This window comes from Pholcus phalangioides, unplaced genomic scaffold (genome assembly GCF_987345545.1).
Source record: "Pholcus phalangioides strain wild (caught in Gottingen) unplaced genomic scaffold, Ppha-v1.0 ptg000030l_1, whole genome shotgun sequence".
In the NCBI taxonomy this organism is placed as follows: Eukaryota; Metazoa; Arthropoda; class Arachnida; order Araneae; family Pholcidae; genus Pholcus; species Pholcus phalangioides.
In genome coordinates this window covers 1,835,134-1,859,111 of record NW_028301620.1, presented here as the reverse complement: position 1 = coordinate 1,859,111, position 23,978 = coordinate 1,835,134, and the positions used below count along the sequence as shown (strand labels likewise).

The 23,978-nt window shown below is 33.8% G+C and overlaps 1 protein-coding gene across 2 annotated transcripts in view; it reads left to right on the top strand.

Moving 5' to 3' along the window:
- hiw (MYC binding protein highwire) overlaps window positions 1-23,978 on the top strand; it is a 213,560-nt gene that overhangs the window by 127,215 nt on the left and 62,367 nt on the right. For both annotated transcript variants that reach the window (XM_089252701.1, XM_089252702.1), the window contains 10 exons: window positions 11,250-11,474; window positions 11,744-11,799; window positions 13,608-13,780; window positions 14,159-14,303; window positions 14,900-15,097; window positions 15,326-15,497; window positions 20,261-20,364; window positions 21,755-21,871; window positions 22,524-22,658; window positions 23,809-23,908. In XM_089252701.1, coding sequence (XP_089108827.1) covers window positions 11,250-11,474; window positions 11,744-11,799; window positions 13,608-13,780; window positions 14,159-14,303; window positions 14,900-15,097; window positions 15,326-15,497; window positions 20,261-20,364; window positions 21,755-21,871; window positions 22,524-22,658; window positions 23,809-23,908 — 1,425 coding nt within the window. The remainder of the gene's footprint in view (window positions 1-11,249; window positions 11,475-11,743; window positions 11,800-13,607; window positions 13,781-14,158; window positions 14,304-14,899; window positions 15,098-15,325; window positions 15,498-20,260; window positions 20,365-21,754; window positions 21,872-22,523; window positions 22,659-23,808; window positions 23,909-23,978) is intronic.

The window sequence follows — 23,978 nt, the reverse complement described above, 5'->3', positions numbered from 1 at the left end:
GTTGAAAGTTCTGTCACGACTGAGGTTAATAAAGCCTGTTCAAGCTGATGAAATAGGTGGCATGTTTCTTCCATCATTAACGACGAAATTCTGGCATGTTCTGATGAAGTATCCCTCGAGAAAATTCAATTCAGAATTGTGTGTTGCTTTTTTAAAAACAAACGCTTTATCAAAATCAAAATAATGTGAATGTTGCCAACAGTGTTGGGCAATAGCCAAATTATCCATCCGTCCCTTCTCAACATGCTTTCGGTGTTCGAGAACTCGAATATTTAGATTTCTTCTAGTTTGGCCAATATATCCATTTTTGCAATTCTTGCATGGGATGAAGTAGATACCAGATTCTTTGGGGGGGTGAGATAGGGTCTTTCAGATGGCAGAAGAACTTGCAAGAAGTTCTTCGAAAAAAAGTTCTCATAAATTTTCTGACTTCTCGAATGCTCCAAAAGTTGTCAATCTTTCGAGTGAAACATTGTCTGGTGCCCATTTGAAAGTACTTGAATACAGACTTAATTTCGCATCACCCAGGCCTCATTTTTGTCCTACAAAACTTTTTGCGCCCATCGAACGGTCGTTTCTCAACAGTAAACTTTCTCCCGATCAAAAAGAATCTCTTCTGCATTTAATTTCCTCCTTTCCTCTTCAGTTTCGGCCAATCTAAAAACCACTTCTTCACCATTTGAGAAATCTGAGATCTCTGCCATTCGAGAACTTAAAAGAAACAACAATATTTTCATCACTCAAGCTGACAAAGGCGGCCAAATTGTTGTACTTGATAAATCCATGTATCAAGAGTCGGTTGAAAAATTAATTAACGATGGGCCATACACTTGTCTCAATAAGGATCCAGCTCCTACCCTTCTAAAATTGGTTCAAAAGAAAATCAATCAGACTCCCATTCTACATTCTTCGACCAAGAAACACATCTTTCCATCTGGCGCAAACTGCGGGAGACTTTATGCTCTTCCAAAAATACACAAACCTTCATTTGCAGTAAGACCTATAATTTCTTGCATTGGATCACCTACGCATCAACTTGTATAATTCCTCGTTGAACTTTTGTCCCCTCTTTGCAAAAAGCATCGTTTCACAATAAAGAATTCCTCAGAATTCGTTTCCATCATCCGCAGCATCCAACCAGATAACGCTACAATGATTTCCTTCGATATCAAATCCATGTTTACTAACATTCCTATCAGCGGTGCAATTTCTTTCCTGAAACAACGTCTGCAAGAATTCCACTTCTCCTCGATTGAAATCGATGAACTATGTCAACTCGCTCAACTTTGTGTATCGCACAATTTTTTCTCAGTGTTTGGAAAGTTTTACCGCCAAACAGAAGGTCTTGCCATGGGCAACCCACTCTCGCCTATCCTCTGTGACATATATATGGATTTTTTCGAAACAAAACTTTTGGAAACCCACCACTTCAAACTTTAGATCAGGTATGTTGATGACACATTCACTTTAGTTGATGAGACCGATGTTAATGTGACTGAGTTATTCAATTTTATGAATTCTATTGACCCACATATTGAATTCACCTATGAAATAGAAAAAAATAATATGCTGCCTTTTCTCGACATGCTCATTAAAAAGACAGACACTGAATTTCATACATCTGTGTACCGTAAGCCATTTGCTATCTCCATGCCACCTCATGCAAAATCCTTTCATCCTCCCAATCAGAAACTTTCGGCATTTTCTTCTTTTGTTCATCGAGCACTAAAACTTTGCAGTGATTCAGCCTCCCTCCGGAACGAACTCAATATCCTTCGTGACATCGCTTCTAATCGGGGTTTTTCACCTTTTATCATTGACAGGATCCTCAAAAAAATGACCCAGACATGCACCACGAACCTCCTCCCAGCTGACTCAAAACAGTTTTCTAATACCGTTGTTCTTCCATTCGATTCTTCAAGTTTCATGATCTCTTCTATCTTCAAGAAATTTGCCTTCCATACAATATTCCAGCCAACAAATATACTCACCGTTTCCCATCTGAAAGATCCTATCTCACCCTCCAAAGAATCTGGTATCTACTTCATCCCATGCAAGAATTGCGAAAATGGATATATTGGCCAAACTAGAAGAAATCTAAATATTCGAGTTCTGAATACTTCAGTTCGATACTGTAAGCATGTTGAGAAGGGATGGATGGATAATTCGGCTATTGCCCAACACTGTTAGCAACATTCACATTATTTTGATTTTGATAAAGCGTTTGTTTTTAAAAAAGCAACACACAATTCTGAATTGAATTTTCTCGAGGGATACTTCATCAGAACATGCCAGAATTTCGTCGTTAATGATGGAAGAAACACGCCACCTATTTCGTCAGCTTGGACAGGCTTTATTAACCTCAGTCGTGACAAAACTTTCAAGACTTTGCAACAGATGGCTCACCAATTCGCATCCAAAGACCACTCGGACGCAGCAAATACAAAGGCGAACTCTTCGGACAACCAGACGTAAACATCACCCCTCCACGACTTATTCGTGTGAATTCTGACCACAAGGTCCTGATGACGGCTCTGCATTGAAGAGCCGAAACGCTTCAACCATTCTACCAATTGAATTTATTTGTCTTGAAAACGTGGCAATTTTTGTATAAAATAAAAAAATATTTGTCAATTTTATGTTTCTTTAGTGTTTGTGGACTGTAATAGAAAAGAAAATTTTTCTGTCAGTATTTGGGGGCCTAGAAATTTTAGGTACACAAGTTTACCTCAGGATTCAAATAAATAGAAACACTAAATATTTCAACCATAGTGAAATGTGTAATTAAATGTATACTTATTATTTACAAATTTGAAACACAACATTATATTACGCAACAGGCATCAGGAATTGACATTTGTTAGTTTTATTACACAGTCCTAATTATCAAATGAACAATAAATGAGTTTTCTTGTTGCAAAACTTGTTAAGTGCCATCCAGATTTTTTCACAGAAAGTGAAAAAAACGTTTGTATTTTGAGTGTATTTTCCGAGCTGACCGCTTGTTAAAATGTTGGTGTTATGCTGTTAAAATTTTAAATTTCTAGCAGTTAGCTCAAAAAATACACTTTACAAAAGTTTTGCAACAGGACAACTCACATATGCTGTTTTTTTTACATCAAATGGTATACTTTTCAAAACTTTTCCTGGTTTTTGATTTGCATCCTGGTAATGTGCATTTTTATTGTCCGTGTATCAGGGACAACGTGATTCATTCCATCCAGGCAAACAGCTTTCATGGGTTGGGAACAACTTTTTGTTGCTTTCACTCACATTCTTCCTCATCTTCAGAACTATCCAAAAGTGGAGGCCTTTCTCTACAGGGAATTATATTTTCTTCATGCTTGCAAAGTGCTGATGCAACAACCAATTCATGTTCAGTCAATAATATCAGAAAGCTAAGATGAAAATTCATGAACAGGGAGGAAAAAAAGCACATTTTAATGTAAATTTTTTTTTGTAGGGCAGTATATTTATATTTTATCATAATTATTGGTTTTTTATTGTTCTTATTGGGCTGCTATATTCTTTATGTAATTTAGATATGTATTCAACATCCGTATTTTTTATGGACATCTTTTTTCAGCCACCTCGTTGGACATTTTGTCTGTTGTGGTATTTGTATTTAACTTAATTATAACATACATATAATTATAATTACTTTTCATAGTTATAGCATAATAAATCATTTGATTTAATCAATTATTGTACATATATAATACTACTTTTATTTTCATCTTATGATTTTTAAAAGTAATTTTTTCAAACACTGATTATGTATAACCAATTACCTGTAAAAACAATATGATAATTACTAGTTAAAAGCTTATAATAACTAATCTAAAATGCATTTTTCAAGGAAGAAAATATGCATTTCACCAACAGAAACCCTTTCCTCAAACATATGTATCTTCGAAAACAATGTTTCACTCAAAGTAGTACAGAAATACAAAAAAATCTCACACAAAATACTTTGGTGAAATCACCCTTAAATTTACTGCTCAATGCTGAAGGTACACATATGTGGACCTTCATACAATTCAATGTGCTGCATTTAAAAATGACTTAAACAAATAGAAAAAATTATTTTCAGCATGTCCCTACATTTGGTTATCTTAAAATATATTATTTTTAACTATTAAATTCTTGAAAATATGTGAAAAATTGCTTACCTTTTCAAGTGCACTTCGTTGCTACAATTTTGTCAATCTGCCTTTATATTTGATTGCTTTCTCAAGTAATATCATTACAAGCTGCATTCTACCCGAATCAATAAGAACTTCCAGGTATGTGCTAGAAAAAGGTTGGAATTTAGTAATATCTACGATATAATTAGAAACAGGAGATCATATAAAGGTCCACATGTGTGTACCTTTGGAACGAAGAGGATATATAGATGTCAACGAAACCAGATATACCCCCTGTTATTATTTTCATCTCATCTCTTTAATATGTTTGATTATTTTTCCATTGTTAATTCAATGATTTCCATAGGTATTGTATTATGTACAATAGCTGTTGTGAAAGTTCCACTGGAAATCTTCAGGGGTCCTAGAAACAGATTAATTCATTTTACATTGATTGTTATTTGAGAAATTGTTTCATTTTGTAAATAATCCTGTAATAAATATACTTAGCCATTCAAAAGGTTAAAACCAAGATGGGTGATTTTGCTGTCATGTAATGGCAACAGGGCATTTTCACTCCAGTGCTTAGTTTATGTATCTCCGCTTTTAACGTAATAAATAATCTGTTATTAATATTAAACCAGTTCTTGAAACATTATTTATAATAGCGGCGATGAGAAAGTGTTCCAGTAAAGGTAAATAAATCGAACCTTGTACGTGCCCAAAAAGAAACAAATTATGCTACAGTTACAATGTCAAAAGTAGGCCTATAGTTTGTTTCAGGTTAACTTTGCAGTGAAGAGAAAGGTAGAGAGTGTATTCCTTCGCCGCCAAATATAGTTCCCATACATCGGAGGTTTATGATGAGCATTTATATAGAATATTTCAAATTTTTTTATGATTTTGAAAAAGATACTGAAAAAATACAGTTTTGAACCGATGTATATTCGTTTAAAATTTTTAAATTAGAAAAAATATTGGTTTCCATTATCAAAAATCCATGGCGAGCTCAAGAACATTTTGGTGCGATTTCCAAGAAATTTTCCCCGCCAATATTACTATCGTGCTTTTTTTTTGGTTGCACAGTTATATATATATATCGTCATTTTGTTGAATTTTCCGATAAAATTTTTCATTCAGTTTTGCATGTAGTTATAGGCCTACACACCCAGACGAATATTCAATTAGTTTTTTTTTCTCCCGAAAATAACCTCCAACGAATTCAGATGTTAAAAAACTTATATAACTTAAAACGGATAATGTGGATACATAATGTAAAAAGTTAAATACTGGAAAAGAGAGTGAAGAGCGAGTCGTCAACCACATTTTATACAGCACTAGCGGTGACATCACATCGACATAACACAAGGTGCGATGACGTTACAACATAAAAATGTAACATAAAACATTCACAGCGACACCTACAGGCTGTTCCTCCAGATGCCCCTTCAGTGTCTCTGCAGATAAATATAAATAAGAGAGAGAGGGAGACCCACAATGACTTAGGCTTGCAGTGTATTTTTTCCTTCTGTGACAGTTGTATCTTTCTTTTCACCAAAGATAGACACGCTAAAACATTCTCCATTCTTTTTGGCAATAATTGAAAAAGAACTGATAGTTCTACAACTTCAAGTGAGGATTCCATAGAATGGGAATCCGTAAAAAATGACTAAAACTGTAGTGATAGCAAGTGGCATCGACGTATATGCGTTCGGGTGGGTGGGTGAGCAACGGAAATTTCGGCAAGAAAAGTGAGTAAAAGAATTCTAAATTTTTCCTTATCATTTTTATTATTATTATTCGGGGCTTTTCCCAAATTCAAACGTGAAAACCGGGTTAATAGAAGTTACTAAGATACTTTTCAATTAAAAAAAAATGATTTCAAAAACCGCACTTTAATTTCTGAAAGTATCGACGATGGTTTTTTTTTTTCCATTAGCTAATTTTTTGTTACTAACTGACTGCAATTTTTTCTACAAGCATTATGTTACTCGTAAAAAATATTTTTTTCTGTGAGATTGGCGAGAATCAGCCATACCTTACCGAGGCCGCTCATCGATACATAGGTTAAGAGGCTTTCATTGTCATAGCAATGAGTGATGCGGTTCCCTCATAGTTTCCTCTTCACTGCAAAGTTAACCTGAAACAGACTATAGTCGGTCAGTTGTCAATTTACGATGATGCCAATGAAGATTTTGGCTTGTACATCGAATAGCTCGAGCAGTATTTGCTAGCTAACGAAGTGAAAGATGAAAAACGCATGCCAGTGTTGATCTCCGTGCTCAGTGCAAAAACAAATAAACTGCTTCATAACTTGCTAACGTCGTGTCTACCCAAGGACTGTGAGGTATGAAGAGCTCATCAAATTGCTTCAAGAACATCTTTGTCCTGCACCGATTACCATCACTGAAAGATTCAAGTTTCATGGACGAAATCAGAAGGAGGGTGAAAACATCACTCAGTATTTGGTGGAATTGAAACAGCTTGCATCAATGTGCATTTTTGGAGATTTTTTGGACGGAGCTTTGTGGGATAGATTCGTTTGTGGTATTCGCTGCGAGGCAACTCGAAAAATCTACTGGCAAGGCAAAATGCAAATTTCGATGAGCAGGTAATTTGGGGGCTTCAAAATAATCATTTTGCCAGGAGCCTATGATGCCATGGCTGGGGAGCCTCGAGTGCTCGGAAGACCTCATGACAATTTGATCCGGTTAAAATTTTAAAGAGAGTATGTAAATTGTGTGGGAGTATAGTTGCATACAGGGTGTACTTTAAGAGTTAGTGCGGCCTTTATCTCCTCAACCATCGGTGGTAGAGATAATTTCAGTTTAAAAAAATTCTCAAAAGGCATTAAAAAATTACCCTGTACCAGTTTTGAGAGTGAAAACACAGTGTGTAACAAAATAAAAGAATATAAATTTTTATATGGCCTCCCTCTTCTAATTTCCAATTATAAAGTTGCTGCACTGTCTCTCCTGAGGCCAACAAAAAAATTGTTTGCAACTACAGCATTCGCTGAGATATTCAAATTTAAAAAAATTCGAAGGAAAGTTAGAAATGACAGCATAAATGAGGGAAAGGAACGTTGTTTGTCTATTAGTTTTTTCTGTCCTTTCATAACTTTTCTCCAATTTTTGAATTCAAATATCTTAGTGAATATTGCACTTAGAAACATGGAATTTTTTTTTTTCTTTTGGCATCAAGAAAGACAAGGCAGCAACTTTCTAATGGGAAGTTAGAGGACAACTGAAGTTAGAGGGGAACTGAAGGAAAATTTAGATTTCTTATTTTGTGACACTATTTTTCGAAGATGATGTCACTTTCCGCTATCCATACGAAGATTTCAATAGTTGGCTGGTGTGAAGATGTATTTAGAAAAGAAAGAAACTTCAATTGCTCTTTGCTGGGAATCGAACCCACGTCCTCGCGCTTGCCTGGTGAGAGCACTAGACTACAAAGGCAATGAATATCTCAATTTTTCCTTAAAACTTGTGCTCTCTGAACGGAACCGTACATGGACGGTTGGACCTGACTTAGTTCAAAGCTGACAATTTCTGACACTGCCACCAGTGTTCACACAAGCTATAAGGAAAGATTGAGATTCGTTGCCATTGTAATCTAAGGTGCTCACCTGGCAAGTGAAAGGATGTGGGTTTGATTCCCCTCAAGGACAGTTGAATGTTCTTTCTTTCCTAAATTCATCTTCACATCAGTTAACAGTTGTAAAAAACACTGTATTTCCACTCTCAAAACTGGTACAGGGTAATCTTTGAAAGCCTTTTGAGCATTTTTTAAATTAAAACTATATCTTTCCGACTGACGGTTGATGAGATAAGGCCTCATTAGCACTTACAGGACACCCTGTATAGCTAGGTAGGGGCCAATGTTTCTGAGGGGATGATGCTGATGAGGTGGCTCTGGGCTTACTTTATGAAAACAGAGTAAAATCTTTCAATCCAAAAACTTGGCGTTAACGTGAGTTCTTGTTTGAAATTAACTTAGTTTCTCTGCTTTGTGTCAACCTTAGGGCCGCAACTCGTGTGCCGGACTCGTGATGCGAGGATCCGGGTTCGAACCCCACAGTGGTGGTCGGCTGAAGTTGGTTTTCTGTGGTTCCCAACTTCGAGGCGCAAATGCGAGCCGATCTCCCCGTTAAAAAGTCTCGCCACAGAGAGCAACAGTCCTACAACGGTAAATCATTCAACCATAACACTTCACTCATAGTTTGTAAAACTGGGGGCAGATGACAGCACTACACATAACAAGCATTACACAGAAACACACTTTACGTCAGGTTGCACTACACGTACACGCACATTCCCGCATGTACCGATTCGTTGGGGGGTTCCGCGGGGGGGGGGGGGTTGCATGTGTGGTGTAGCAGTAGTAGGTAGGGGCTCGGGGATCCATGATGTTCTTAAGTCAGCCACCTCGTTGGGCAATTTGCCTGTTGTGGCGCTGTATTTGTATTTGTATTTGTAATTAGAAACGAAAATTTACTGTTACTTGGGGGTCTGTACCCACATTATTATTTTATTATATTTATGTGTATTTTGGCACCCCCTCCACATAATTTTTAACAGGAAATATAATGAACTAGACGCCCTTGCTCATCCAGCACCCGGGAGACAGACCCTCCCCTGCCCTCTTTTAGTTGTGGCCCGGCCAACCTTTCGATAAAGATCTTCAACTGTGCAATCAAGTGCTCTTAAAATTTTAGAATTTCTTACCAGATGGTTGATGCTGAGAAAAAAATTGTGCATTTAAAAAGAATAACTATTTGAGATCATTTTTTGTAGTGTCCCTTTAGTTCTGATGCCCTAAGCACATGCTTATTTTGCTTAATGGTTAATCCAGCCCTGCGAACTCGCTGAAGAAGGTTCCGGTAATATGAAGGTTACAGCAGCTGGACTCTCATCAAATGTAAACGAAGTGGGAAAATTTACTTTTCATCAAAATAAGTCAAGATGCAGTAAAGGTGTTCATGGTAACAAGGCAAGTTTTCAAAAATCCTATCGATGTGGTGCATCATACAATGTTGAAAAGTGTAAATACGAAAATAATTTATTTTCAGTGAATTCAATTAATAAATTGAATGAAGAATCGCGTTTCTTGGTTAACGTACAGATCTGTGGTAAACAATTAGAAATGGAGTTAGATACTGTGACACATGTAGCCATTATCTCCTAGTGTTGGCTGAAGAAAAATTTACCTCGTGTTGTTCCCAGATTTACAAATGCCTTTCTTAAAGATTGCAATAAAATTCCTATAGATGTTTCTGGAGAGGTGATTGTACATGCACTTATGAGAACCCAACTTTCAAGTCTCATGCTATAATTGTCAAAGACAATTGACCAGCATTGTTTGGAAGGGACTGGATAAAATGTTTCAAGTTGAATTGGCCTAAAATATTTTCTATACATGAAGTGAATGAATCGGGTGATCCTGCCAAGAGGCTGACTGATAAATATTACAAGCTTTTCGAGGAAAGTTGTTAACCAATTAGACATATCAAGGCAACATTGAAAATGAAGGAGGATGTTCAACCAGTTTTTTGCAAATCACTTCCTGTGCCTTATTCATTGAAGGTGAAAGTTGCCGAAGAAATTCATAAATCAGTACAACGTGGAGTTTGGAAATTTGTGGAGCATTCCAGTTGGGCAACACCTCTTGTGATCATGCCGCAAAAGAATGTTGATGTTCGACTCTGTGCTGATTTTAAGGTCACTTGTAGCAAGTATCTTGATCAAAATCAGTATCCACTGCCTACACAGCAGGATGTGTTTCCAACTCTCAACGGTGGTAAGTATTTTTCAAAGTTTGATTTGAGTCATGCTTATCAACAAATCAAACTTGATCAATGTTCTCGAGAATGTCTTACTCTCAACACTCACCTAGGTTTAGTACGTCTATCGAGATTGTTGTATGGCATAAATAGTGCATTGGCAATTTTTCAACCATCAATTGAAAACATCCTTCTGGGTTTGCAATCAAGTAATAATCATCAATGGAGTCAGGGAACATTGGTAGAACCAAGGGAAGCAAGACATTGATTGTTAACATTGCTAGAGAGAAATATCTAGCTCACATCGATCAGTTACGCCCTGATCATGCTTTTAATCCATTGACTGCTGATAGTAGTGAATGTGATATTCCTAGGAAGTCCATTGCAAGTGAAAGATCTATTACACATGTTCCTATTGATGAGAACATTACTCATGCATCACTTCCAAATCCCAGTCATGACAGTGAATCGTCATCTAGCTGTGACAATTGTATTTTTGCATCAGATGTCAAAGACAGTGGAGTGAATTCTGCTTTTCATAAGAACTGTGCAACAAAAATTTGGTGAATCATAATATTGCTGATAAAAGTACTGTACCAGTGAGTCATTGATGTCCACTGCGTGAGCGAAGAAAGCCTTCACGTTTGATTTATGAACATTAACTTCTAGTTTTGCATTCATATAATCATCTATGTATTTCTTTTTTTTTGGGGGGGGGGGGTATTGTAATAAATATACTTAGCCATTCAAAGGGCTAAAACCAGGAGGGATTATTTTGCTATCATGTAGTAGCAACAGCGCTTTTATAAACACAACGTTTTTTGTGTCTCCAGCGAGTAAGCGGTAGGGCTATTTTCACTTCAGTGCTTAGTTTATGTATCTCCACTTTTAACGTAATAAATAATTTGTTATTAATATTAAACCAGTTCTTGAAGCATTATTTATAATAAATTCAATTTTCATGAACAGACTAAAGGAACAAATTAAGTTCTTAAACTGAGGGGGGTTGACTGTAACCTATAAAATTATTTTATTGAGATATTTGTTATCATGAAATATTCAAAATTATTTTCTATCTAGAGTTTGAATGAGATTAAGTTTATTTGGACGAGCATTTTATTTTTTTATTATTGAATATACTATAGCTACTTCATTTTTCTTTTCTTTTTCTGTTATGTTGTGAAATCTTTTCAAAAAGGACTGTTGAAGATGATCAGTTCTTTCCTTTAACATTGTTCTATTCCTTATCATCTGTCAATTTGATTTACATTGGCTTGCCTACCTTCAATTCATTATGTAAGTCTGACTAGTTTAATAATGCTTACTTAATTTTTCAGGAAATGAAGTTGTGTTTTCATTAGAGACAGCATCAGATTATGTGAAGGATGACAAAGCCTGTTTCTATGGTTTTCGTTGTCAGGTCATAGGTTTTGAATGCCCACTGCTACCAGCTAGTAACAGCATGTGTTGGGAAGGTGTGAGGCATTTAGAACGGGAACTAGCATATCTTGGTGGAATGTGTGCTGCATCTCTTATGCGAAGAGATCTTATTCTTCCTCCAAGTAAGCCTTTTTTAAACATTTTTTTTTTGTCTGGTTACTCATTATCTGTTGAGGGATTTTTCTTTTCTTTTTTTCCATCTGGCATCATATATTGCTCCGATTTGCTTGCGTTCATTCATTTTTCTCTCTTATCATTAAGAAAAGATAATTCCTCAATTTCAAACTTTTTTTAATATGTCTTTAATGAATAAAAAAATTCATAAATATAATATAATGATAATTTTTTTACGGAGTAGAATGGTATGTAATAGTAATTTTTATTTGTGTAGCATCTCTTGGAGAAATGGAAGAAGATCTAGACCTGGTGGAAGAATTAGCACAACAGGTATGTATTGTTTTGCACATCTGTTTTGCTAGTTCTTTTGCAATAATGGGCAAATAAATCAATGAAAAGAACTCGAGGATAAAGGCAAACAAGTGGCATAATAAAGACAGTAATAAGCCACGAGTTCTTTTTTTTTTTTGTGTCACGTACCTTTATTATGTCAGGCAAAATATTTTCACTCCTCCGTGAGGAAAGTAAATTCCTAAAACAAGCTAAATTTCCTAATGTTTAACTTGACATTATCCCAATGGAGGTATGGAAATTTATGAGAGGGAAAGATTTTTATACGTTGCCAAAACTTGATTTTGTAGCATCACATGATGCTGCATTATATTAAGCTTTAAAAAGTGTTTTTATTTACTCAAGTTTTGATTTATTTCAATTTTTAACAACTTTTATTGAACATTTCAGCATTGAAGTTTAGTTGAAAAAATTAGTTTTTCAGTTTCATTCTCAGTATATTTTACGAATAAGGGGCCGTTCAAGTATTACGTAAGCAAATTTTTTGCCATTTTTGACCCCCCCCCCCCTTGTCAGCAAAATTTCGTCATCAGCTCTGCCCCCCTGAATCCTAACTCATATTTTCATAAAGAGTGGTTGATGACGTAAGCATTATCCAAACCCCCCCCCTTCTCCCCCTTGTCATCAAAAGTCAGCAAATCGGAACCCCCCCCCCTTTGATGATGACGTAACACTTGAACGACCCCTAAGTTAAAAAACCATAACTCAATCACCGCATGAAGATTCAAGAAATACTGTAGTCATCTTGTGATATTGCTATATAGTTTGTGATTAGAATAATTTTACTTGAAAAATTCTGTTGTTTCCTAAACATAGCCATATAAGAGATCTGTCTGTAATATAGGCAAAACAAGTTTATCCCATTTCTATTTATTTTCATTTCATAAAAAAAGTTAAGTATTTAAGTATGAAATATATGTATGAAAATGGGAAATATATTCATGTTTGCCAATCCAATATGCTGGTATGTGGAAATTGTTAAAATGTTGCTAGTTTCTGTAGAAAGTATGTTTTGCTCTCTTTATATATATATATATTATATATATGTGTGTGTGCACGCGCGCACCCTCCCCCTGCAGATATGAAAATATATCGTTGTAGAGAGATTACCAATATATATTCAGAAGTAGCCTTATCATAACTCACCACAAAATTTATGCTGTTGTTGACATCTTTTCTAAATCGGCGTTGTTAGTTCCACCAGAATAATGTACTTAAAATTATTTTCCCAATAATCAATTATAAAAAATTATAATTGATTAGTTGATAATTAAAATTTAGTTAGATGTTCCCTGTAAAGAAGTTTGCAGTATTACATTTCTGTGTTACACAGAGAAAGTAGCTATATTGTCAACTTCATTAATATTTCTGATGATCAGGTGATGCAAAGTACTAATATTGTCATACTCCCTCTGAAGAATAAAAATATTTCCCAAATTTCAAGTCAATTTTTGAGCTTGGTAAGAAAAATATTGTTGTAATGATGCTCAAAATTTTTTCAAAAAATATTGTTATAAAAATATTTATTGTAGTAAACAATATTGTTGTTTGAGAGGAGTTTAACATGGCTATAAAAAATCCCAAACAAGTTTTTAAATGATATCATTGTCGACACATTTATTTCTATATCTTTGTGGCAAGGTTTCACTGTATATCAGAAGTTTGCTTAGCCATAAAAACTTCTATATCTTCATTCAGATCTGATGCTTGTGCAATTTGTGTTGCCTATACTGCTAATTTATGCTAAATATTAGAGTGATTAATACGTCGAATCATATATTTTATAGGTGTATAAAGGTCACTCAGCTTTGCTTTCCAAGGGATTTGCTCTTGCACATTCGCCAACCATACACCAAGCATTGGAGGGAATCTTGCCTTTTACCAGTCAATCAAATGAACGTTCGTTCCTGAAGGACTTTGTTTCTTGCCCACAGGGTACAAGTGGAGCTAGACTTGCAAGGCTAGTTTTTAAAATCTATGCCAGACTTTCCCTATCAAACAATATGCAAATTAAGAGAAAAAAGTTGAATTTTGTTGCACAATATTTATATCTTTTTTTTAAAAATAAATGTTACTGTCGCACCTTGCTGCACCTTAAAATGTTTTTGAATTTGTGGTATGATGCTGTGATATTTCTATGTGTTTTCACTAATTTTTTAATGAAATGAGTTCATGATATTTCTAATGCTCCGTATATCATTAAATTTTATGTATTTATGTATATGAGTAGGACATAGAATTGAAAATATTTGACGACCTAATAAGCAGTATACCAGAGATAGAAAATGTATATACTTTTTCAGAGAGGGTGATGTTTTATTTTTTTCTCTCTCACAAGATGGCTTCAACCCGAATCTTATGTTGATCCAAAACTATGCGAGCTGATGTGCAGTCAAGAAGAACTGAAATGTGGTTGGCCAGCAGTCATTACAGTTTTAACAAAAGACCAATATGGACGAGTTGTACAAGTTCCATCTTTAAAGGTAACTTGCCATCTTATCAATATTTTCTCCAGTGATTTCTACTAAAATTGCTACTTAAAGTAATAAAACATTGTATTTATTGTCGTGAATTTCTCCAGCTCCACTACGTGAAATGTAATTTTCTCTGATTTAAGGTCATACAGTTCATCTTGATGCGTATTTGAATGTTATATCAGTTAATATTCCATACATTTAATTTTGGTATTATTCCATATTTGGTAATTAATAATTCCATACATTTAATTTTGGTATTATTCCATATTTGGTAATTAATAATTCCATACATTTAATATGGTATAGACCAGGGTTTCCCAACCTGTGGTCCTGGGGGCCAATTGTATTATTTTATTCCCTACTAATGCATGAATGACAACACATTTAGAGCTGTGAAGTGATAATTTATTGCATCAATTTTTTTATGATATGCAAATGAAACTAAACAATACATTTTGGATTATATTACCCTTTGCTGCAGGGAGTCCGCGGAGAATTGGCCTTTACTGTAGAGGGTCTGCATCATCAAAAAGATTGAAGAACTGATTTATCATGTGACTATTTGACACCGACTATCATGTAATCAAATTTTTCCATTTCAGGTTGAAGTTCTTGCTGTTCCAATGAACATGTATGATAAAGAAACCGGTATGAATGATCCTAGTAAAAAAGTCGCTCGTCTAAGTAAACCTGAAACTGGTATTCTAACATTTGGTGGTCATCCTCCTCCATCTCTAGACACACCTTATGAAATAACTGTTAAAGACAAAATGTTCTATAATGCCATAACTGTGATGAAGGTAATTTCTATCAAAAATATATATTTATTTTTAAAAGAGAATATTGAATATTGAATGTTTCCTAACTTTCGAAAATCTTATATTTATTTATACTTGTATATACCTAATATATAAATTTCATTGCTTCTTTAATGCTAACCCTAAATGAGTTGAACCCTAATGAGAGAATAAACTCTCTCTTCTATTTCATATTTCAATTGATATTTATATAAAATGTCTGTGATGTAGGCATATGAAAACTATTCGTTTGAAGAATTGAGGTATGTTTCACCAGCTAAAAAGCGATTGATAGAGAATATGCTAGTGAGAACAAACAATGATGGAACTTATACTGCAAACTGGACTCCTGGGTCAACTGGATGGTATATGTTGAGAGTTATAATTGACAGCTTTGAAATAGGTGAGTATGTTATGTATCTTAACTTTGCTACCTGGCAGCTCTGTATTAAGCATTTGCCTGAAAGATTGTTCTTGAAATAGTGAGAAAGACAACATGCTGTATTTTATGGGCATGTTTTTAATTATTGTGTAATTTTAAGCCTTTTCATACAAATCCTCTTTGCAAACAGTGAAATGTAAAAAAAATTCTAGAAAACCCCCAAAAATCTGTCACAAGTTTTTCATCTGGAGTGGATAAAGTGGAAGTGATAATTTTTCTTGTGTGATGGGTGCAAATCAAGAAAAAAAAAATGTCATGATTTCAGTAGAGCCTCGATAATCTGAGGTGGATGGGAGCAAGGCAACTTCAGATTATCGAAAACTGCTTTAATGATGCTTTTTAAAATGGTTTAAATGTTCGTTTTATTTTTAAAATAAAACCAACATTTAAAGCAATCGAAAAAAAAGACAAGCAAAAATGCAGTACCAGCATATTTACTGTATTTGTATTCTTGAATAAGATATTAATGCTTTACGATGTGTTTCAAAAAATGAAGAATGTGAAAAGGGTGCAAAGATGAGAGAGTGATCGAGAGTGTCTGAAAAGAGTTTGGAGATGGAATTGATGGTGGATGATGCAGAGGCACTGATAGCTTCAACTGCCTTTCCAGTGATTTTACGTAAGCAATTAAGGGAATAGTGTCATTGTCCACCATTATAAAGAAAACTTTTTCCTCAGTCTTTGTGCCCCCCTTCCTCCCCCTGAAAGTTAAAATGGTATTTTAAATACACAGTATTTAGTTGCACTTAATCCTTGAAATCAATCATGTAGAATTACTTGCGATAGAAATAAGAACTGCAATAAAAGAAAACAAAATATGCTTCAGTGTATATAATTTTTTGGTATGATATATTTATATTTTAGCATATTTAAATAATTTGTTAATTACATATTTGATTAACCTATAACTGAGGAGGTGTGGTCTTGGAGATCACAAAGAATGATTATTCTACCACCTCTGCTTCATTTTTCATTCACTTCAATAGACTTGCTAGCTTTATCTTTCTTTATTTCTCTTTTTTTGTTGATAAGCCTTCCCTGTTGGGTGAACGTTTTTATTGTTGGTTTCTGTAAATCTTGTTGATTTTCTTGCTACAGTTCTGCATACAACTCAAGGTTCAGATACAATTATGCAGAAGTGGGGGGTGTGTTTGTGTGTGAAAAATTATTCCTTTGTTTTATGTCAATTTTATTAATCAAATACATAGTTTAACATGACCAAAAATGTATATTTAGACATAATATAAGATGTACATATAAAGGATGTACATGCATGTTTAAATTAGATATGTTGTGGTTGTGGAAATAGGAAATTCAAATTTCTGCATTTTGCCCAAAAAACCCAGGTTTTTACAACCCTGATTCATCGTACTATGATGTTTTAGGACACCAAAATCATTGAAAGCACCAAAACCAAATAACATATATTTAATTTTAAATTATTATTTCTAAACCAGATATTTATTGAGTTAAGATCATTTTGCATGTTATTCCTCAAGTTAAGTGAAGAGCTTTTAGAGTAACAAAGAGCTAAATCATCAGCAAAAGCAGTGATTTTTCCTTTCAAATTAAAGTTACACATGTCATTTATGTATATTAGGAATAAAATAGGTCCAAGTACAGATCCTTGATGTACATCAGATGTAATTTGTCTTTTAGAACTCAAAACGAAATTTACTTTCACCCATTGAACTCTATTAGTAAGATATGTTTTCAAAAATTTAAGTGGCAAACCCTGAATTCCTGCATATTCTAGTTTGGTTAGAAGAATACTATGATTCACTGTATCAAAAGCTTTGCTGATATCTAAAAATAATGACTCACCTTTACAATTATTGTTATCTACTATATATACACATTTGAAAGAAAATTAACAAGAGCGTCCTCTGTACTTTTTGCCTTTCTGAATCCAAATTAATTCACACTAAAAAAATTTATTCTCTCAAGAAATTTAATTATTCTGGATTTAATTATCTTTTCTACAACCTTTGAGAAGACAGATAAAGAAATTAGTCTGTAATTATTAACACTCTTTGTCTCCTTTTTTGTGTATTGGAGAAACAATTGCAAGTTTCAGGCACTCTGGAAATTCACCAGTAATAAAACTTAAATTAAAAATAAACAATAAAACATCACTTACATATGGTGTGATGCATTTCAATGTTATGGAATTAATTTTGTCAAATCCTGACGATTTTTTGGAATGTAAAGAATTTATTATACTCAATACTTCATGACTATCCGTAGGGTATATAAAAAAAGGATTTCTCAAAAAAATTTAAATTTGAACAATTTAATGAATTACAATTACTAGGAAGATGATCATTTTTACAAAAATTAGAAAAAAATTCATTAAAACATTCAGCAATATCAACTGAATTCGTTATTTCACCAGTTGTTTCAGTAAAAACTGTCAATGTGCTGAATGAATGAACGCCAGAACTTTGCCACTGGACTTATCCTGTTGCCGAGATCTCTTCCAGCCCAGCTTCGTGGCAGAGTCTGGAACACTTTATTTACTGTCAATGTGCTGCTATATTTATCCTCACCAATTAATTTGTTAATTAAATTCCATTGAGATTTTGAGTCACCGTTAGCTTGAATAAATGCTGCAGTGTAATAATCATTCTTATTTTGTTTTATCTCATTGTTTAATGTATTTCTAAAAGTCATGAAATTATATTGCAGCTCAATATCAAACTTTTTAATTAGTTTCTTTTTAATTTCTTTCACTAATCAATACTTGATTTTAGTTTTTTCATAATTTTTTTTTTGTGTAATCTAGGGTTTTCTTATTCTTTTATTATACGTTACTTTAGTAGAAGCATCAACACAATTCTTAATTAAATCCAAGAAAGTATTCATTCCTGAGTTTGCAGATTCACAACTGTAAACAATATCCCACAAAACCATTTTTACAAGATCAATCAATTTATTTTTATTAAGATATAGGTAGAGCACCTTGTTTTACAATTTGAGTCATTGCTGTCATGATCTGTTTCTAAATAAAATAAAGCCATTTTATGATCAGTTATGCACAAATCAAGAAGTACCGCTTTTTTCGAATTTAAATTTCTGGATCTACAAAAAAATATAATCTATGCAAGTTGATGTTTCATCAGTTTCTCTAGTTGGGGAATTAAGTAACAATTGAAATCCAGATCTTTACGTCAGGTTCACATAAGAAAAAATATTCAAGTCTTCACATCTTAAAATATCAATGTTTAAGTCACCGATCGAATACAGTCAAACCTCGTTAGTGCGTCACCCGGTTAACACGTCACTCCGCTTACCAGATCACTTTTTGGAAGTCCCTATTATCTTCAGGCAGGAAATGGCACAGCTATGGCTTACTCCGTTTAATGAGTCACTCCGCTTATCAAGTCATATTTTTGCTCTCCCAAGAGTGACTCAGTAACGAGGTTTTACTGTACATATCTTTATCTCATTTCTATTCAAGCAAATAATTAATTTTTTGTATGAAGGTATCAATAAAAAGACATGTGGCACCGTTAAATACTTAATAAAATAAATTTATAATTCCCGTAAGAGTGTAGTCAACCAACAGCGAATCAACACGTCATCTCATTTAAATGCAACTTATTAAAAATTATACTTTTAGGAAAAAATAGTGCTATGGCACACACTAGAGCAATTTATGTTTGTATATTTAAATAAACTTCTGTACCCATGTATCTTGTAAAACGAAGTTTCTCATTCAGAGATCCAGATTTCACTGATTATTATTACTGAGGGTTTTACATCAAGCTGATCTAAATATGCTAAAAAGATGTCAAAATTTGCATGTAAACTACGTATATTGAAGTGGGCTATGGTAAGATTCTTTATATTGTCATAACAAAATATGTTGAAATCATCAATTGTAGAAAATGTCAAATTTTGATCCATTTAAAAGAAACAAGTAAAACCAATCACATACCTGAGTTACAAATTTTTCAATACATCTGAATTCACTGCGCGAAATCACCTGATTGCTTTCTCATTAGAATTTTACCATCTTTGACCCACACGAACGTATAACCCTTCTGTTTTGCAACTTCCTTGGCCTCCTTGAGAAGTAGTTTATTCTTCTGCGTGAGGTTTTCGTTGTTGTTCTGAGAAGGTGCCGTGGATGTCTTTCGCCATCAAACACATTTTCCATGATGCTGTAATGTAGGCATCCCGAATGTCCCATTTTACACTTGTAAGAGGCCTGCCTGAAAACACCAGTCTACTGGATGGGCAAGATTATAAAGAGTCTACTATATATTCAAGTCTTGATTGCTTGAGCCAAATGTACGATATGCATATGCGTATGAGTGTATTCTGCACAGTGAGACTGTATTGTTTTGAAAAGAGAAAGGATCTACCCTCCACCGAGGGGGAAGTTTATTTAGAGTCCCTGTTTCTGGGAAACAGACATTTTAAATGAATCTCTTTTCACCCTATTTAAGTTGTTTTCTTTATTAAATTGTGTAGTTGTGTTATTAATTCTACAGTGGTGCTTGTATACATGTCTTCTGCCTTCGATAGCTTTTGAGAGTTAGAACAATTAGTTAATTGATTTGCAGTTCACAATTATTCCTGTGTTGTATATACATTTATACTTTATATGAAATAAAAACTTCTGAAAAATTCATGTAAACATCATAATAATATGATTTTTTGAAATGTACTTCAAAGACGGTTGCTTGACCTAATTCTTTTGTTTTAATCATGTGAAGGTGCATCACAACAGAGGACAGTAGAAGTAAAGGATCCTCCTCAAGGTTTACTTTTGCCATCAAAAGTTGTCAACCCGAGTAAAACAAGTCACCAACCCCATAAAGTGAGCGTTTAGTTTGAGTGTTATTTTTTTTTAAACTTCTTGCAGGTTGGAAGAGTGAAACCTGTTGCCACCACCCCCTCCTCCCAATTTTTTTTTCACTTATTAGTTTACTTCCATTATAATTGGGCTACCCTATTGCATAAGAGAAATAAAAATGTCTTACTGTTCTGTCTGGCTAAGAGTGTTAGTAAAATTTGATTAATACCGCAGTGGTAAGATGCTGGTCTTCCACTATGAAGGTTACCATCAAGGTCCACGTGTTCGAATCTGGGCAAAGGACATCAGAAAAAAGTTCTTTACCCTACCGAGCCTGGGGCGAATACTGATAGATGGCAAATTCATTTCTCCCAATTCCTGTGATTGGAAATTGCTGTATGGCGATATATGACCAGAGTTGGTGTGCAGTAAAGTAGTAAAATTTTATTGAGGTTACAGAATTTTTGTTAAGAGGTTACAGAATAAAAACAAATAATTTCTCATAGGCATACGCAGAATTCTCTCAAGTGGGGGGGTTTTTTTTTTAAAAGTTTTTTTCTGTAAAATAACACTATAGTCTCGGCTTGAGGGGGGACTCCCTCCCCCTGCGTACGCCAATGCTCTTAGGGGTCATTCAAATATAACGTCAGCATTGGGGGGAGGGGGGTGGTTTCTGATTTGCTAACTTTTGATGATGGAGGTAGGGCGGTTTTACAGTTGCTTACATCATCAACCACCTTTTTTTGAAGATATGAAATATTCTTAGCTGTTGATAAAATTTTGCTGATGGGGGGGGGGGGGTCGAAAATGGCTAAAAATTAAAAATTTGCTGACATAATACATGAAGTGCCCATTATTGTGTAATACATATGTATCTGATTAATACGTTAAGATAACGTTAGCACTGCTTTTCATGCATACAATACAGTAAATCTATTGTATGAACCTTTTTTACAGGATGTAATTTTCAAGTTGCCTTTTTTTTAATATTTGCTTGTTTCATGGTTATTCAAAATAAGCTTTCTAATTAAGTACCCCTCTATATATTTATGTGTTATATGTATATTATGTATGTAATATGTATATTATGTATGTAAATATGTATATTATTATGTATATCTATATATTTTACACTGATGATTCACACAGCTAGTTGATTAATTCCAAACATAATACAAATACAACGCCACAACAGGCAAAATGCCCAACAAGGTGGCTGAGAAAAAGATGCCCATAAAAAATATGGATTCAGATATTTCAAAAATACAGCAACCCAATTAAAAATACAATTAACAAAAATTATAAACAATATATAAAAGATACATTAATAGATATGTAAAAGATACAACAATAGATATATAGTATATCATTATGTTTAGAAATGTGATACATTTATTTCTCTTCTCCATTTCAGGTCAGAAAATTTTCAGTTAAATTCAGTGCAGGGCTGAGAATACGCAGCCACCCATCTTTGCAAAGTGAACAGGTTGGAGTTGTTCGTGTTAATGGAACAGTCAGTTTCGTTGATGAGGTATGGTTCCTTTTCTTCTATTCATCATATTGAGCATATAAGCTTTTTTTTAAATTTATTTTGAATTAGATGAGGAAAAATAAACAATTTATTTTCTCAATTATTTGAAAAAGAATCACTTTCGAATTGCTTGATTTTTTTTAAACTTATGTTCCTTAGTTCATTACGCTATGAATGACTAGTTCTATCAAGTAAAATCTGTACCTATTTGATTGAAATTAAATGTTATTTTGCTGTCATTGATCACCTAGTGACCTTTTGAAGGTATTTCATTTTATGCATTTGAATAAATTCATTTGTGCCAAATTAAAATATAATAATAGGTTTTTGCAGTGTTATTAATTTGTTTTATATTTTCTCCAAGATGGACTGATTGATAATCTTATAGATAGAAATATAATAACCTTGCAGCTAGTGATTGATAATCTTACAGATAGTGATTGATAATCTTACAGATAGTATTTATATATTTATAACCAAATTTATTTATATCATGTATGTATCAAATCAAAATTACAGATTCCCCCTTTTACAGTTTTTTATTTGTAGTTTCCTATATATTTTAAAGAACAAAAAATTAAAACTATTATTTCATAAAAATATTAATAAAATTATTATTGTGTTCCTCGTAATACTTTTCTTTTAAACGTAGCTTCGGAATGATGATGGTGTTTGGGTTCGTCTCAGTCCAGATACTGTGAGAAAGTACTGTCAAAATGGGTTCACAGAAGCTTGGTGTCTTCAATACAATCAGCATCTCGGAAAAACGCTATTGGTACCTGTTGAGGTAAAATAGAAACAAATGAGCCTTCCTTTTCTTTCCCCCTTACACTATTTATATTCATATAATCGTCCAAAAAATATGATTTTTCAAAATTCTTTTCAATAAACTTTTTTTTTTGTGTTTTCTGGTTCAGCCCCTGTAAATTTGTGAAAATTCCTTTCTAAAAATTCCTTTCCAAAATTTCCATTGAATCAAATAAAAATACCACAACAGGCAAATTTTTCCCAATGAAGTGGCTGAAAAAAAAAATGCTCATAAAAAATATAAATGTCAACAGTGGAACATCCCACAATTACTAGGTGTTAACGAATACTCTCTGTTAGCAGAAATTTTTTTTTGTCCCAATCGAAATGTTCCATGGTATATATATGTGTATGTGTCCCCAAACATATTTATGTTTCTGATTCATGTGTTTTTTGTACAGCGTATAGGAGAACTAGCTACAATACCACACTAATGGTTAATGTCTACTTGAGTTTGATTAGTTGGTTCCATGTACTGTCCTGTTTATATATATATATATGTGTGGCTGAAGTTGGTTTTCTGTGGTTTTCCAACTTTGAGGCATAAATGTAAGCCAGTCTACCCATTAAAATGTCTCGCCTCATAGAGCAACCAGACCTTACCACAGTGCACATATTCAATCATTACACTTCATTCACAATTTGAAGTATAGATGGCAGCTCTAATTTCATGCACAACACTTCATGCACACGCAGACTGCTGGATACACACACACTTTCACGAAACAAATCAATTACCTTCTGAAAGGGTGTAAAATAGTATTAAATTGTTAAAGAGTGATATATCAGAGTTGTGGTCATGAAAAGAGAAGGGCGTTTTAGACAACTGGTTGAGTGGATTACAACCACCAAGTGCAATGGCACTTCACTGATCTAAAGGAGGTCCATTGATATTAGACAGCTTTCCCATGATTTTTGCTCTTCAGTATATCACTGTTAATATTGTTACTTCATAAATAACTGAATAGTCAAAAAAGTGTTTCACACATTTCAATTCAAATAAATAAAAAAAAATACATTTTTTTTAAATAAATGTTTAACCAATGTGTTATACAGTAGTGAAGTAAGAACATATATAATAAATATTTGATAGAAGTAATGCTAATTGATTTTCATTCATCCTTTTCTAGGAACCTAAAACTGTTCTCACCGAATTTTTCAAAGAGAAACCCACAACAAAAAAGAAATCTATTGAAAGTGGTTCTAAAGACAGATTGGTATGCAGAAGAGGTGTGTTCTTTTTATTGCCAGTTATCAGTCTGTAAATGTTATTGTTAGCTTTATTCTGTAGCAGTTAATT